This window comes from Rhincodon typus, chromosome 32 (assembly GCF_021869965.1).
Source record: "Rhincodon typus isolate 14 chromosome 32, sRhiTyp1.1, whole genome shotgun sequence".
NCBI lineage: Eukaryota > Metazoa > Chordata > Chondrichthyes > Orectolobiformes > Rhincodontidae > Rhincodon > Rhincodon typus.
In genome coordinates, this window is record NC_063363.1 from 35,326,534 (window position 1) to 35,343,904 (window position 17,371).

At 41.2% G+C, this 17,371-nt stretch overlaps 1 protein-coding gene across 6 annotated transcripts in view; it reads right to left on the reverse strand.

Moving 5' to 3' along the window:
• The window catches only part of LOC109917665 (rho GTPase-activating protein 32-like), a 488,544-nt gene that overhangs the window by 134,763 nt on the left and 336,410 nt on the right, over positions 1 to 17,371 (reverse strand). For all 6 annotated transcript variants that reach the window (XM_048615489.1, XM_048615490.1, XM_048615491.1 and 3 more), the window contains one exon: positions 6,970 to 7,062. In XM_048615489.1, coding sequence (XP_048471446.1) covers positions 6,970 to 7,062 — 93 coding nt within the window. The remainder of the gene's footprint in view (positions 1 to 6,969; positions 7,063 to 17,371) is intronic.

Here is a 17,371-nt window from a genome sequence, read left to right on the forward strand (position 1 = left end):
TCCTTCCTCCTCCCTCCAACATTTTTCACATATGGACTGAACTTTCTGAGGAAGTGGTAGATGTGGGCACAATTACAACATTTAAAAGACATTTGGATAAGTACATGGATAGGAAAGGTTTGGAGGGATATGGGCCAGGAGCAGGCAGGTGGGACGAGTTTATTTTGGGATTAATGTTCACCATGGACTGGTTGGACCAAAGGGTCTGTTTCCATGCTGTGTGACTCTATGACTATGACTCCATATATACCAACCTTTTCTGAGCTACAATTGGTGCTGAAGGAGGATCACTGGACCCAAAACATTAATTCTGCTTTCTCTCCATAAACGCTGCCAGACCTGCTGAGTTTTTCCGGAAACATGTGATTTTTTTTTTTCGAATTCCAGCATCTGCAGTTCTTTGTTCTTTTTTGTTTAGTTGACATTGGGACCCATGCTTTTCCAGATATATTAGTGATCTGGATATTGATGTGAAGGGATAATTTACAAGTTTGCAGATGACACTAAACTTAGAAGAATTGTAAACTGTGAGAAGGATAGTGTGGAACTCCAAAAGGGCATTGACAAGTTAATGGAGTGAGCGGATATATGGTAGATGAAATTCAATGCTTCAAAGCATTAATAGTTTCAATAGCTTTAAATTGAGGGGTGATAGATATAGGACAGATGTCAGAGGTAGGTTCTTTACTCAGAGAGTAGTAAGGACGTGGAATGCCCTGCCTGCAAAAATAGTAGACTCGCCCACTTTAAGGGCATTTAAATGGTCATTGGATAAACATATGGATGATAATGGAATAGTTTAGGTTAGATGGGCTTCAGATTAGTTTCACAGGTCGGGGCGCAACATCGAGGGCCGAAGGGCCTGTACTGCGCTGTAATGTTCTATAGAACATAGAACATAGAACATAAAGTGTAAGGTGATATACTTTGGTTGAAAGAACATTGAAAGAGAATATGTAAAGGGGGTGCAGGAGCAGAGAGTCGTGCATGGGTATGTGCATTGAATCACAGAATCCCCAGAGTGTGGAAACAGGCCCTTCAGCCCAACAAGTCCACACCGACCCTTGAAGCATCCCACCCAGACCCATCCCTTTATAACCCACCTAAGCCACACATTTCTGAACACTATGGACAATTTAGCATGGCCAATCCACCAAACCTGCATACCTCTGGACTGTGGGAGGAAACTGGTGCACCTGGAGGAAACCCACACAGACACGGGGAGAATGTGCAAACTCCACACAGACAGTCGCCCAAGGGTGGAATTGAACCCAGGTCCCTGACGCTGTGAGACAGCATTGCTAACCACTGAGCCACCGTGCTGCCCCTTTGCAACATGAGGATTTGCAACATTGAGGATTGAAAGTGGCGAGAGCATTAAATAAAGCATATAGTCAGTGTTTTCAGCTTTATTAAAAGGGGCATAGAGTACAAGAGCAAGGTGCGAAGCTGAACTTATACGATACACTTGTTAGACCTCAGCTGAAGTATTCTGTACAGTTGTGGAAGCGCATTATACAACAGATGCAAATGCACTGGAGACTGTGCAGAAGTGGTTTACAGAATGGGTCCAAGAGAGAGAAACTTAAGGTATGAGAATAGATTGAAGAGGTTGTGACTGTTCTCCCTGGAATGAAGACGGCTGAGGAGAGCAAATGGAGGTTTTCAAAATTATGAGTGGATTGAACAGAATAGATAGGGTGAAGCTGTTTCTGCTCATAAAAGAAACGAGAACAAGAGGGTATATATTTAAAGTGTTGTGCACACAAAAACTTTTCCACACAGCAAGTAGTTAGGGTATGGAATGCAATGCCTGGAATGTGGTGGAAACAGGTTCAATTGAGGCATTCAAGAAGGCAAAGGATGGTGTTTTGGATCATAATGGCATGCTGGGATATGGGGAAAAGACAGGACATTGGCACTAGTTGTTAGAATTGACGAGATAATTGAGTTAGTACAGGCATGATAGGCAAATGGCCTCCTTCACCATATTTCTTTGAAATCTCCAAAAAACTAGGCTACTGGGTGACATGGGCTATGGTAACTGAGAACACAGCCAGGATAGCAGTTGGAATGCTGATGTTGGCTTCAGAGCCCCTAAGCCTAAGTGGTGACTTCAAGTAAAGTAATCAAACAAAGATGATGGTTAATGACTCATGTTAAGAACAGTGCAAATGAGAACAAATTTGGGCTTGACTGTGATCGCTTCATCTCGGTTTCAACGCTCACATATGGGGCCATAGTTGGGGAGTGGCAGTCAATGTTCAAAAGCATGACCCATCAATTGAGGAAAAGAAATAAAGAGTGGATGGGAAAGTCTTTACAAAAAGTAAGCACTAATGTCCTGTCATCCTGTCCAGTCCCCCAAATGCTGAACTCATTTGACCAAGTCATTAACAACATTAAAGGAGGCCATGTGCCCATTGAGTTAATGGTAGCTGAGAAAGAAGAATTCCAATTGATCCCACTGTCCCTTTCATTGGAACTGTCCTGCGGATTTATATCTTTCAAGTGTCAATCTAATTTCCTTTCGAAATTACTGTGTGCTTCTATTTCCATTATTCTCCTGGGAAGCGAGTTCCTGGTCGTTACTATTTGCTGAGTAAAAAGGTGCTTCCTCACAGCTCAATGGCATCTCTTGCCCAAAATATTAAGTATGTGTCCTTGATCGTTATACCATCTGCTAGCTAATTTGAAGAGATTTTCTTGTCTACCTTATCCTGTGATAATCTTGTACATCTCAAACCCTCCTCAATTTTCTTTCCTCCGATCTAGTGGTTACCTCTCACGGGGAAGCAGGATTGTCTTCAACAAGTCTAAAGATGGCTGATAAGGTGCATTCATGATCTATAAACTTTACAGCATGTAGGATATTTGTTATCACGTGGCATGACTGGTTGTATATTATTTTTTCCAGACCACAATTTATTTTTTCTGCCACTCTCCCTTTTCTCCTTAATTGTATTATTGTTGGGCCTCCAAATGCTTGGATCTTTCTCACAGACTGCCTTCATCTGGTTCAGTTCAGGGCAATGGTCCCCAAAGATGAAATGTTGCATTTCTTCACGTCGATTTTCAACACATCCTTGAAGAACTTCTTTCCTTCTTGGTATGTCTGCTCTTACTGAGCTGGGAAAAGAAGAGTGGCTATGGGAGCCCAGTCTCTGACATTTACACTATGTGATCAATTCAGCTATTTTAAAAAATTTCCTATGGAATCCACTTCCACCACTCTCCCAGGCGGTGTATTCCAAATCCAAACGATACTCGAGTAAAGAATTTTCTTCTCATTTCACTCCTAGCTCTCTTTCTGACAATCTTGAAATTGTTACTGACATAGCAACAAAAGGAAACAGAATATCCTTCGCTACCTTGTCAAAATTGTTCAATATTTGAACACCTCAATAAGGTCACCTTTTAATTTTCTGGTTTCAAGGAAAATAAGCCCAATTCTATAATCTTTCCTTGTATCTAAAATCCTTCATTTCTGGTATCATTCCAGTAACTCTCATTTGAACTCTCTCCAAGGCTTTAACCTACTTCCTTAAATAAGGTACCGAGGCCTGAACATAATCCTCCAAATGAAGTCTGATCAATGATTTGCTTTTATACCCCATGCCTCTACTTATAAATCCAAGGATCTTATCAGCCTTCTTAACAACTGTTTCAATCTGCTTGGCCACCTTCGAAGAATTTTGCACTTGAACCAGAGGCTCCTCTGCTCCAGTACTCCCCTCAAAGTTGTACCACTGAGCCTGCATAGTCTCTCCATGTTTCTTCTACCAAAATGCATTATCTCACATTTATCTGCATTGAAATTTACTTGCCAGGTATTTGCTCAATTGGCCAACTTGTCAATGTCTCCAAGTTGCTCAGCATCATCTTCACAATTCATCATCTTCCCGAGATTAATGCATAATCATTCATGAGCAGCTGTACTTTACCTTAGCAAGCTGATAGCATTTTCCATCACTTTGTTGCTGTTTTGATAGTAGACGGATAGAGGGTGGCAAATATTGGATTGGACATATCTAGGTCATTTTCTACTTTGTCAGTGTTGCAGCTACTGGAACAGCTTAATTAGAGTAATGCCTAGTTCTGCAGTACGTATCTTCAGCACTATAATCAGATATTGTCAGGATCTATAGCTTTGTACATCCAGTGTGTTCAGGTGGTGAGAACATCAAGAAGTAGCTGAGGTAGTTTTGCAGTATTCCTGGCTGAAAATGGCTTCAGTCTTGTCTTTTGCGCTTAGTTGTCTTTTGCGCTTAGTTAATGGGCTTCTCTCTTAATCGAGAATGGGTTGTTCGTGGACTTTCCTCCTTGTATTCATTAATTTTCTATCATCATTCATGATTGGTTGTGGTGGGGTTGCACAATTTGATCTGGTCTGATGTGGAATCATTTAACTGCCTACAGCACGCTGCTTCTAATGTTTAACAAGTATGTAGCCCTTTGTTCTTGCCATCTAATTTTTAAGTACATCTGAATCTATTGCTGGCATGCTTATCTACATATTTCAATAAATTAAAGATTGCTGTCTAGCCTGAGGGTAACGGTCAGTGTCATCAGTTTACCGACTGCAGTAGAATACAATTCTTCTACTGATGATCGCTCACAGTGCCTCAATTTAATAGGAACAACAAAAACGGTAGAGTTGCGTAAAAATGTACAACTAGAGTATTTTGTGCAGTGCTGAAACCCACATTATAGGAGGGATATGATAGGAGAAGGTGCATGGGGCAATTATGGAGAGAGATCAGATAGACTGTGGTTGCTTTCCTTAGATAAGAAGAGTCTGAGAGGGGCAATGATTGAGATGTATAAAATTACGAGGGACATAGATAGGGTAGACTTGAAGGAACTTTTCCCTTTGGTGGAGGGATAAAATCACCAGGGGCATAGATTTAAGCTAAGGGGCAGAAGGTTTAGAGGAGATGTGAGGAATAATGTTTTCATCCAGAGTGTGGTGGGAATCTGGAACACACTGCCTTTAATGATGGTAGAGGCAGAAATCATCATGACATTGAAGAAATATTTAGATGTACACTTGCCAAGGCATACAAGGAGATGAGCCAAGTGCTGAAAAATGGGATTAGAGAATAGTTAGGTGGCTGTTTCTGACCGGCACAGATGAAGTAGGCCTAAAACCTTTCTCTGTGCTGTAGATCTCAATGACTCTATGTATTTATATATCACCAGTAATGTAATAGGCCATACAAACACACTTCACAGGAGTGGAACGAAATAAAACTGAACATCAATATTAGGTGATATTAGGATAGATGGCAAATAGACTGGGAAAAGAGGAGGGTTTAAGATTTTAAAGGATTTTAAATGCAAAGTAGATAAGTAGGAATGGAATTCCAGAGCTTAGGGCAGGCAGCTGAAGGCCAGGCTACCAAGGCTGAAGCAATTAAAATCAGGATGCTAAAGAGGCTACAAGTTAATGACTGTAGCTATTTCAGAGAACTGTAGGGTCAGGAGAGAAAGCAAGGAGCTGGGAAGAAACTTGAAAATGTTCAAATCTAGGTGCTGCTTGACCAGAAGCCAATGTAGATCAGTACACACAGGTGAACAAAGTTGGCTTGAGTAAGGATAGAATAGTAGAATTTTGGATTACCTCAAGTTAACATAGGGTAGAATTAGCACATCCAGCCACAAATACATTGGAATAGTCAAGTCTAGAGATAGCAAACACAAAAGCAAAGTTGCTGGAAAAGCTCAGCAGGTCTGGCAGCATCTGTGAACGAAAAAACAGAGTTAACGTTTCAGGTCCAGTGACCTTCCTCAGAACATGAACATCAATCATCTGTCTATCTCAGTCTTAAATATACTTAATGACCCAGCCTCGACAATCCTCTATGCTACGAAGAATTCCATGAATTCCCAATGCTCTGAGAGAAGAAATTCATCCTCACCTCTTAAATATACGAGCCTTATTCTAAGATTACGCCCTCTGGTCCAAGACTCTACCACAAGGGAAAACAACTTCTTTGCATCTATCCTCTCCAATCCCCTCTGAAGTTTATATATTTCAATAAAATCACTGCTCATTTTTCTAAATACCAGTGTGTACACAGCCAACCTATTCAGCCTCTCTTCATAAGACAACCCCTCCATACCCAGGATCAGTCAACTCTGAAGCCTCTCTGGACTTGCTCCAATGCCAGTATATCTTTGCTTAGGTAAAGTGCTTCAAAACTGTTCATAGTATTCCATAGTGCCTTGTATAGTTTTAGTAAGACCTCCCTTTTCTTCAATTGCATTCCCCTTGAAACGAAGGGCCAACGTACCACTGCCTTTATTATTACCTGTTAAATGTGTATTCAAGTGTTTTGTAATCCTTAGGAACAGGAGTAGGCCTTTCAGCCTCTCAGGCCTATTCTGCTATTCAATAAGATCACAGGTGATCATTGGTCTAACTCCATAAACCTGCCTTTGACTCATATCCCTTAATACCTTTGCTCAGCAAAAATTCGTCCATCCCAGATTTAAATTAACAACGAATCTAGCATCCAGTGCAGTTTGTCGAAGAGAGTTCCAAACCTCTACCACACTTTGTGTGTAGAAGTGCTTTCTAACATCTCTCCTGAACGGTCTCACCCTAATTGTCAGACTATGCTCCCTAGTTCTAGAATCTTCAACCAGTGAAAATAGTTTGTCTTTGTCTGCCCTGTCTTTACGTCAAGACCACACACACTCATTTCCATTATTTGCCTCAACAATATCTAGTCCTCCAAATATCAGAGGTCGCACTCCCAAACTAACTGCCATCAGCCGACCAAAATCACCAGCAGTCAGTGAACCTCCCACAGTAATCACCCTGATTTACTGCTCACTTATTTAACGGAACTATCAGCTAAGTAGTTGCTTCAAGACCAGAATAAGGGGGCGTAATTTTCAAGCGTTTCTTTGCACAGAGAGTACATAGGATTACACCATGGGTTGCAGAAACAAAATACGTACCTCCATCCAGGTGAGAGCAGGCCCACAGTTGATCTTGTTGTCTGCTATGACAGTGAGTCGGGCTAAATACGCCATTAGCATCTGGGTAATTGCCTGTAACAGGAAAAAAAAACAATGGCAGATTGTTAAAACAGATACTCCTGAAACCAAACAGAATGGTAAACAGTTCCCAAACACAAGCAAGACGAAGAGATGGTTAAATCCAACTCCTCACCTCAGCTTTCAAAGGAAGAAAAATGGCTAACCACAGGAAAGCAAACCTTAGTATCCAGAAATATGAACAGATGCTTCTGTCTCTTAAAACAATGGAATTCATGAAAGAAACTTTTTGGAAGCTTCACTGGATGTTTCTCCACCCAACATTCATTAAATAGTCTAACCACACTGGGGCAGGCACATCAGCCAAGCTGACGAAAAGTAGATGATGTTGAAGAACAGCACGACAGAAACAGAGAAATCACGTCAGAATTGGGACAAGAACAGAAGCTACAGTTGAAGACTGAAACAAGGAAAGAATTATGGTTAGAGATCAGAGCTAGAGCATTCATTGTGGGCATAGATACTAAGGCCGAACTGCAGTTACAAATCAGACATTTGTAGAGGCACAGACATGTATGGGATTAGAGAGAGACAAATTAAGAGGCAGAAATGGAACCAGAGATATAGGGCAGACACAGAGATTGACAAATGAGAAATACCATGCCAGACAGAGATCAGGGATAGGGAGTGATTGAGGGTAGAGACTGACTGGGGATAGTCAGAAATTATGTGCAGAGAGAGATTAGAGGATAGATTTCTGACATCAAACGATTATGATAAGCAAATGGAACCATCAATGACAACATAATTAAAAATAAAAAAGAAAGACTTTTTTTCTCCATAGTTTGACAATTATGCTGCAACAAAGTTAGGTGTGGCCACTCAGAGAATTATAGAATTCCTTTACTGCAGGAGGCGGCCATTCGGGTCCTCAAGCCTGCACCGGTCCTCTGAAGAGCATCCCACCCAGACCCACACAATCCCTGTAACACTGTAGGTTTCTTTTACCATAGCTAACCAACCTAACCTGCACATCCCTGGACACTATAAGGCAATTTTTACCACACCAATCCACTTAATCTGCACATCTTTGGCCTGTGGGAGGAAACTGAAACACCAGGAGGAAACCAATGCAGATGCAGGGAGAACATGCAAATTCTACAAGTCACCCAAAGCTAGAACTGAACCTGGGTCCTTGGTGCTATGAGGCAGCTGTGCTAACCATAACAGATGTGCTACAACTGTCACAGAGTGTCTAGATCAGAAGAGCCAAGACAAGGCATTTTGCTCGCAATAATTGTATAGAGACACTCCTAATTTTCAAAGTGCATTAAGTACACAATTGATCTTCTCTGTAGTCCTAGAATTAAAGAAACCTCTGCCGCTGAAGAAGGCCAGGCCAGCAGAGAAAAAGTTAACCAGTCTCATGTCACCATTCAGCTCTTGGACTGTAGCCTAGAATACTGTATCTCAACTGCATATCCAAGTATATTTTTTTTTAAATCCAACGTGGATTTTCACCAAGACTCCCAACACCCATTCAGTGAAAAACCAACTCTCCTCAACTTTCCCTTGATTTTTCCATCAACTATTTTTAATCTGTGTCCCTTGGTATTGACTTCTATGTCAAGGAAAATAGGTCCTTTCCATTCTCTTTCTTAAAGCTTCTCATAACTTTATAATCTTAATTATATCTACCATCAGCCTCCTCTGTTCCAACGAAAATAAGCCCAATCTGTTTTTCCCCGAAATCTAAAATTCTTCTTTCTTAGCAATGTTCTCACAAATCTCTTTTCTAGTATGATCACATCCTTCCTATAATGCAGTAACAATATATAGTATCATAGCTGTGACTTCACTATTGCATTCTACAGTTCTAATACTAACCGCCTTGCTGTTATATTCAGAAACTTGGCTAATAAGGAAAGATGTAGTAGTAGTTGATGATGGTCCCTCATGTGGGGCTATCTAGAACAAGAGGTCATAATTTTCCGATAAATGGCAGCAGAGTTAAAATTGGTGATGAGGAGAAATTACTTCTCAGTGTCATGAATCTGTGGAATTCACAATCCAAAGTGTGCAAATTTAAGGATGAGATAGACTAATTTTTAATTAGTAATAGGTTGAAGGACTATGGAAGCAGGCAGGAAAACTGAGTTGAGATCAAACATGGCCATTTTAAGTTGCAGAACAGGCTTGAGGGGCTGAATTGCCTATTCCCACTCTTAGTTCCTATGAATCTGTATGCCTTCTTAACCACCTTGTCTATATATCCTGCTGCTTCAAGGATCTGTGAACATGTAGCCCAAGGTTCCTCCACACTTCTCAGTATCCTATCAATTACTGTGCATTCCACGGTCTTGTGTGACCTGCTCAAATGTATGACTTAACACTGTTCTGGTCTGAATTCCATTTGTCACTTTTCTGCCCACCTGAACAGTGCATTGCTATCTTCCTCACTTAATACTTTTATCATCTGCACCCTATCAATGAACCAATTTTAGAGCCAGTCTGCTGCTTTCCTTTGAATTACATAAGCTTCAGCATTTGTGATCAGCCTGCCACGTGCAATCTTGTCAAAAGCTTTGCAAAAGTAATCCACGTGACAACATCCCACAGCTGAACAGTCCATGCAGCAAGGTTCCCAAATAAACAGTAGTTAGTTGGATGAAGTATTGGAGAGCATCAACACCCTGAGTAACTGGATCCCAGCAAGGAAAGGTGAACGTGGCAGGAGTAAAAAAAAAAAATATATTTTTGTAGCATTTGGCTCCAAACACAGAAATGAGTCTACATATTCCAGGAATTGGAAAGGATGTTGGCTTTGATTTATATCTGCTCCACAGCTGATTCCAAGCACTGTGCTTTTATGAATTATGGGGCAGATTAAATTATGGAGCACTTGGAAAACAGAAACTCAGACGTGACACGCAACTATCACACCAGTAGCAGTAGCACAACCTCAATGAAAAGAGGGAAATGGGAATTAATAGAAACCTGAAAATAAAGGGAGCGGAATGATATACATTGCATGTCGGCACTTGGCACCCTGCAATCGACCATGTCGTTCCCGCTACTAGTGTCCACCTAACACTATCACCAACATTCTGCTACCCCCTCCCCCTCTCCTTTATCTGCAGCTCCTGCTACCCCCACATCCAGTCCCGAAGAAGGGTAATGCCCAAAACATTGACTTCTCTTTTCCTCCAGATGCTGCCTGACTTGCTGTGTTTTTCTAGCCTGCTGTTTGTCTACCTTGGATTCCAACATCTGCAGATTTTTTTGTCCCAGCTTAATCCCTCTGTTAAGGCTGCTGTCCTTCCCATTGTACAATTATCACCTATCTACCTGCCTTTTGCACAGCCTGTTTGACAAGTTTGAGCAGTTGATTATTTCGTCCTTCCCTCTAATGAAAAGTGATTACAACATCCATAACAATAGATCAAATACTGTAGAGCTGGAGGAGCACAGTAGGCCAGGCAGCATCAGAGGAGCAGGAAAGTTGATATTTCGGGTTGGAACCCTTCCCAAAACGTCATTTTTTCCTGCTCCTCTGATGCTGCTTGGCCTGCTGTGCCCCTCCAGCTCCACACAGTGTTATCTCTGACTCCAGCATCGGCAGTTCTTACTATCTCTGAGCATCCATAACAATAGGATGCTTTGCCAGGTGCTGTTCAGCCTTGAGACCTGCCCATGTCTTCCTCCAATTTGGGGTGTCAATTGTTGGCTAGTGTGATGCAGAATGATGCCAATAGTGCACGTTCCGTTCCATTATCAATGCAGTAGTTCATACAGACCTGGTTCCTAACCTTTCCCTACGCTTGCAGCGTAGTACACTTCAAGCTATACTGTATAACCAGCTGTCTGACATGGGGAGACTGTAACAAATTATCTAAACAGCCCCAAGGCTGCCTGTATTGGTGAGAATGTACTGCAGCACCAGTACCATTGATGGGCCTGAAATCTTATTCTGTGACATAACTTACCTTCTGTGCAATGAAGAGCAAACCATTTATGACAAAACTAGGTGCTACGAGCAACTAGTATTAAGCCCATTATTTGCGTAGAGTACTCAGCCTGTCTTTGTACATTAGGTTGTTTTCTATTGGTATAGTGGTCAGACCTTGCAGGGATGGAGGGGGAATGATTTTGCAGTTGAAATCTAGTGGTTGACTGATGTTTGGCTTCTACTGTATTAGCTGTACTGGAATTCCATCCCTAAGGGCACTGTGGGTCAACTTACAACACGTGGACTGCAGTAGTTCTAGAAGGCAGGTCACTACCATGTTCTCAAGGGTAACTAGGGAGGAGTAATAAATGCTGGCCAGCCAATAATGCCCATGAATTTTTAAAAAATCCTGGATTGACAACACATTGGCATTTTTTACTGAGATATTTAAAATACAGGTCACTTCTTTGTGCATCCGTTTTAAATTTCTTTCCATTTCCTGCTGTTACCAAACAAGATCACCCAGGTATATTCTCTCCAACTCTCACTGACCTCATTCCTCTTGGGAGATTCTACAATCTTTCTTCAGCACCAGGAGTTCAGACAGGGTAAAATGCAACATTTTACTCCTGACAAAGACTATAGCAAAAAATATAGTCAGTACTGCCCCAAGCTCCTGCTGATACACAAGATATTATCAGTGACAATTGTAATGCCTGGGGTAATGTACAATAATCTACCTGCAACTTTTAATCTTCTGATTCAGACAGATTTAATCCTAGAAGGAGACCTGCTGAGTTTTCATTAATCTTCACTACTATGAAAACACAGAAGTTTTAAATAAAAATGGACAAGATTTGTGCATCACTGAATCCTGGACAGTAAATAGGTTACCTTTAGTTGCCTTCTACTGACCCACTCTCTTTCCCACTCATCTCTTGCATATTTTGAACAAAAGAACACAGGAACAGGCCCTTTAGTCAACCAAGTTTGCATCGACACATGATCCTTTCTAAACTAAGAAAAAACTTTTGCCTCTACCCTGTCTGCACCCTATCTATTCATATATCTGTCATATTCCCTACCTATTCATACAGTTGTCAAGATGCCTCTTAAAAATTGCTACTTATCAGTCTCCACTACCTCCTATGGCAGCACATTCCAGGCACTTACTATCCTCTGTGTACTAAACCTGCCTCTCACATCTCCATTAAATTTTCCCGCTTTTATTTTAAATCTATGTCCGCAAGTAATTGACATTTGTATTCTGGGAAAAAGACTCCGATTATCCGTATCCATGCCTCTCAATTTTGTAACCTTCCATCAGGCCCTCATCCCTTGATGTTGAAGTGAAAACAAACCAATCTCACCTCATAGCTAATACCCTCCAAACCAGATAACAACTTGGTAAACTGTTTCTGAAATCTCTCCAAAGCTTACATATCCTTCTAGTAGTGTGGCGATCAGAACTGTACGCAATATTCCAAATGCAGCCTCACTAAAGTTCTACACAGCTGCAACATGACTAGCTAACTTTTATGCTCTGACTGATGATGGTAAGCATGCCATATGCCTTCTTGACCACCTCATCCACTTGCGTTGCCACTTTCAGGGAATTGTGGACCTGCACATCCCTCTGTATGTTAATGCTATTAAGGATTCTGCCATTCACTGTATACTTCCCTCCTGCATTAGATCTTCCAACATGCATCACCTCACATTTATCCACATTAAACTCTTTTTCGCCATTTCTGTGCCTGAATCTGCTTTCTATCATTATTCTACTGTATCCTCTGGCAATACTCCTCATTATCCATGGCTCCCCCAATCTTTTTGTTGTCTGTGAACTTACTAATCAGGCCACCTATATTTTTCCTGACTTCATTTTTTCATATCTATAAAAGGGGTCCCAGCACTGACCCCTGCAGAGCACCACTGGTAACAGACCTCCAGTCAGAAAACCGCCCTTCTAGCGTTACTGTCTGTCTTCTATGATTAAGCCAATTCTGTATCCATTTTACCAGCTTACTGCAGATCCCATGTGTCTTCAACTTCTGTATCAGCCTGCCATGACGGTCATTGCCAAAGGCCTTGCTAAAGTCCATACAGACAACATCTACCGCCTTACTCTCAAAAATAATCATGTTGCTTTCCCAAAAAAGTCAATCAAGTTTGTGAGATATGACCTCCCCCGCACAAAGACAAGTTGCCTATTGCTAACAAGTCCATATTTTTTCCAAAAGTGAGTAAATCCTATCCTTAAGAATCTCTCCAATAATTTCCTTACCCCTGACATAAGGTTTACCGGCCTGTAAATTCCTGGATTATCCCTGTTGCCTTTCTTAAACAAAGGAATAATGTTAGCTATTCTCCAGTCCTCTGGGACCTCTCCTGTGACTAAAGGGGATTCAAAGGTACAAAGATACACAGGCTTTCCCTTTCAAAGGTACAGGTATAATAAACAGTACTGCAATAGGATTAAGACTAAAGTATTCTAATATTTGATTCCCAATGGTCCAACTATGTAGAACTGCCAAACGGGAATTTTAAAAATACTGGTAGTTTTTAAGAAAAACCCAGTGATGAATGGTGTAGCACCTCCCCATCTCATCCCCTCCCTGATGGCTCACCTTGGCCTACTTTAACTAAAAAATAAAATCAAAGGTCTCCTTCAGAACTAGAGGTAAACATTAATAAGAACATGGCACTATTCATTCACAAGCGAGGAGTTCTCTGAATGTCCTGGTCAAAACTCTTCACCCTTACAACCAACGCCACCAAATAGGACTAGTAGTCACCTCATTTGCTGTTTGTGAAATCTTGTTGAACGTAAATGAGCTGCCAGATATCGTCATATTGCACAGTGGTCACACTATTTATTTCATATGGAAACAACCAAAGTAACCTAGAGCCATGATAATTGAAAGTTATTTCTCTTCTGCCACACTTGGGATCAGTGTCTTATTCTAACCTGAACGTTATTTCCTCTTATCCCAACACTGTTACTGGACCCAGCATTGTGACTGAAGAGGTCAAACCTCAGAAAAAAAACAAGGTGATATTAATGGTTAAGGAGAAAACACTTACAGAATATAAGCAACAAATAAGAGTTTGAAATAAGGCAAGTTGAACCATTATATGAACAAACTAAATTGCATGTAGAGAAATGTGCACAACATTCGAAAGAAAATGGAGGAACTGCTGGCAATAATGTATAATGAGGAATCAGATTGGTTTGGGATAACTGAAGCATGGCTATGTAAGCTACAGTAATGGCAGTAAATACTGTGAGATAGGAAAGGAAGATGGGGAGTTTGGCGGGGGTGGGGTGGTAGCTAGGGGTAGAACATGACAGCTATTCTAAATCTATTTAGAGAGAACAGTTATTGGAAAAATGGACATAACTACTAAATTAGGGCAGAATGTACATGAATTGAGACAAAGCAAAATATGGACCACACCAATCTACAGACCAGACCTGAGAACAAGAAATGGAAGCAGAAACATGCAAGCATTTATGAAATAAGTGAAGGACATGGGATAATATACAAGTGGGATTTCAACAACTGCCAAAATTAACTGGCAAGAGATGAGGAAAGGGGAAATGGTAATGGAATGTTGTACTGTATTCAGAAATCCTTTCTTACCCAATACATAAAAAGGCTGGGAAGATAGGAATAACCATAAGGTTTTGGAGTAGATCTGTAGATCGGGTTGTGGGTGTTGAGGTTGGTTGGCTCGCCGAGCTGGTTTGTTGTTTTGCAGACATTTCATTACTATGTTTGGTAACATCCTCAGTGCAGCCTCCGATGAAGCGTCGGTGAGTCTTCTCGCCTGATTTTTAAACTCCCAGAGTTTAAAAACCAGGCGGGAAAACACACCGACACTTCATCGAGGCTGCACTGAGGATGTTACCAAGCATGGTAACGAAACGTCTGCAAAACAACAAACCAGCTCGGCCAGCCAACCAACCTCAACAGGAATAACTATTAGGTCAAGAAATCTATATGAATCAGAGAAGTTAAGTAAATACAGGGAAACATCCAATCTGCAGCAATCACATGGCAATAAGGTTTAAATTAAAGATTCAATGAGACACAAATTATAATTGGAAAATTGCTAATTTTGAAGGGAATATATTGGAACTAATAAAGACCCACTTGAAAAAAAAGAGACAGATAAAAAGCTGGAATAGTAATGAGAATTTTGTTTTCAGAGTTCAGAAAAATTATATACCTATAAAAATTAAGAATTAGCCAATAATAAAATACCACAGATGATGTTATAAGGACCATTCAGGAAAGTTTCTTGACACAGTATGTAAACGGTCCAACCGGGGAAAGGGTTGTACTGGATCTGGTTTTGGGAAATGTGTCCAGTCAGGTGAGTGAAGTTTCAGTGGGGGAGCTTTTCGGGAGTAGTGACCATAATACCATTAGTTTTAAGACACTAACGGATAGGAATAACACCAGTCTTCTGGTGAAGATGTTAAATTGGGGGAAGGCGAACTACAACAACATTAGGCAGGAACTAGAGAATGTTGACTGGAGGTAGCTGTTTGAGGGTAAATCCACATCGGGCATGTAGGAATATTTCAAACGGCAGCTGATAAGAGTTCAGGAGCAGCATATTCCTGCGAAATGATGGATACGTATGGCAAGTTATGTAAACCTTGGGTGATCAGGGATGTTATGACCTTGGTCAAAAAGAAAAGGGAAGCATACGTAAGGTCTAGGAGGATGGGAACTGATAAAGCCCTTGAAGTATATAAGGAATGTAGGAAAGAACTTAAACAAGGAATTATAAGGGCTAAAATGGGTCATTAAAAGTTATTAGCAAACAGGATTAAGGAGAATCCCAAGTTTTTTTTATACATATATAAAAAGCAAGAGGGTAGCCAGGGAAAGGGTTAGCCCACTCAAGGACAAAGGAAGGAATGTATGTGTGGAGCCAGAAGAGGTAGGTGACATATTAAATGAATACTTTGCGTTGGTATTCACCAAAGAGAAGGAATTGGTAGAGGATGGTCACAGGGAAGGGAGTGTCGAATTTCTAAGCCGAATTGCTCTTAAAAAGGAAGAGGTGTTACGTGTCTTAAAAAGTATTAAGATAGATAAGTCTGCGGGTCCTGATGGGATCAATCCCAGAATATTGAGGGAGGCAAGACAACAAATTGCTGGAGCATTAACAGATATTTTTGTATCTTCTCTGGCCACAGGTGAGGTTCCAGAGGATTGGGGAATAGCCAATGTTGTCCCATTGTTTAAGAAGAGTAACAGGGATAATCCTGGAAATTATAAGCCTGTGAGCTTCACATCGGTGGTAGGAAAATTATTCGAAAAATCCTCAGGGACAAGATCTACACTCATTTAGAAGCAAATGGACATATTAGCGATAGACAACACGGTTGTGTGCAGGGGAGGTTGTGCCTCGCTAACTTGATCAAGTTTTCTGAGGACTTGACGAAAATGAATGATGAGGGAAAAGCAGTTGATGTTGTCTACATGGACTTCAGTAAAGCCTTTGACAAGGCTTTTATGGCAGACTGGTAGAAAAGGTGGAGTCACATGGTATCAGGGGTGAGCTGGCAAGAGGGATACAGAACTGGCTTAGTCATAGGAGACACAGGGTAGCAGTGGAAGGATGCTTTTCGGAATGGAGGGGAGTGGCTTGTGGTGTTTCACAGGGATCAGCGCTGGGACCTCTGCTATTTGTGGTCTACATAAATGATATGGTAAAAAATGTAGCTGGTTTAATTTGTAAGTTTGCGGATGATACAAAGATTGGCGGAGATGCGGATAGTGAGGGGGATTGTCAGAGGATATTGCAGGATATAGATCAGTTGAAGGCATGGTCAGAAAAATGGCAGATGGAGTTTAATCCGTACAAATGTGAGGTGATGCATTTTGGAAGGTCATGTACGGGTGGTAATTATACAGTGAATAGCAGAGCACTTATGACTATTGATATGCAGAGGGATCTGGGTCTGCAGGTCCACATATTACTGAAAGTGGTAGCGCAGGTAGATAAGGTAGTAAAAAGGGCTTATGACGTGCTTGCGTTCATTCAAAGAAGCATTGAATATAAGGATAGACAAGTTATGCTGCAGGTTTATAGACATTTAGTTAAGCTACACTTGGAATATCGCGTACAGTTCTGGTCACCACACTACCAGAAGGATGTGGATGCTTTGGAAAGGGTACAGAAAAGATTTACCAGATGATGCACTGCCAGAAGTGGTGGTGGAAGCAGACACCAGCAGCATTCACGAAGCACCTGGACGAATACATGAATAGGAAGGGAATAGAGGGATATGGATCCCGTAAGTGAAGACAGTTTTAGTATGGAAGGGCAAAAATTGTCGGCACAGGCTTGGAGGGCCAAAGGGCCTGTTCCTGTGCTGCATTGTTCTTT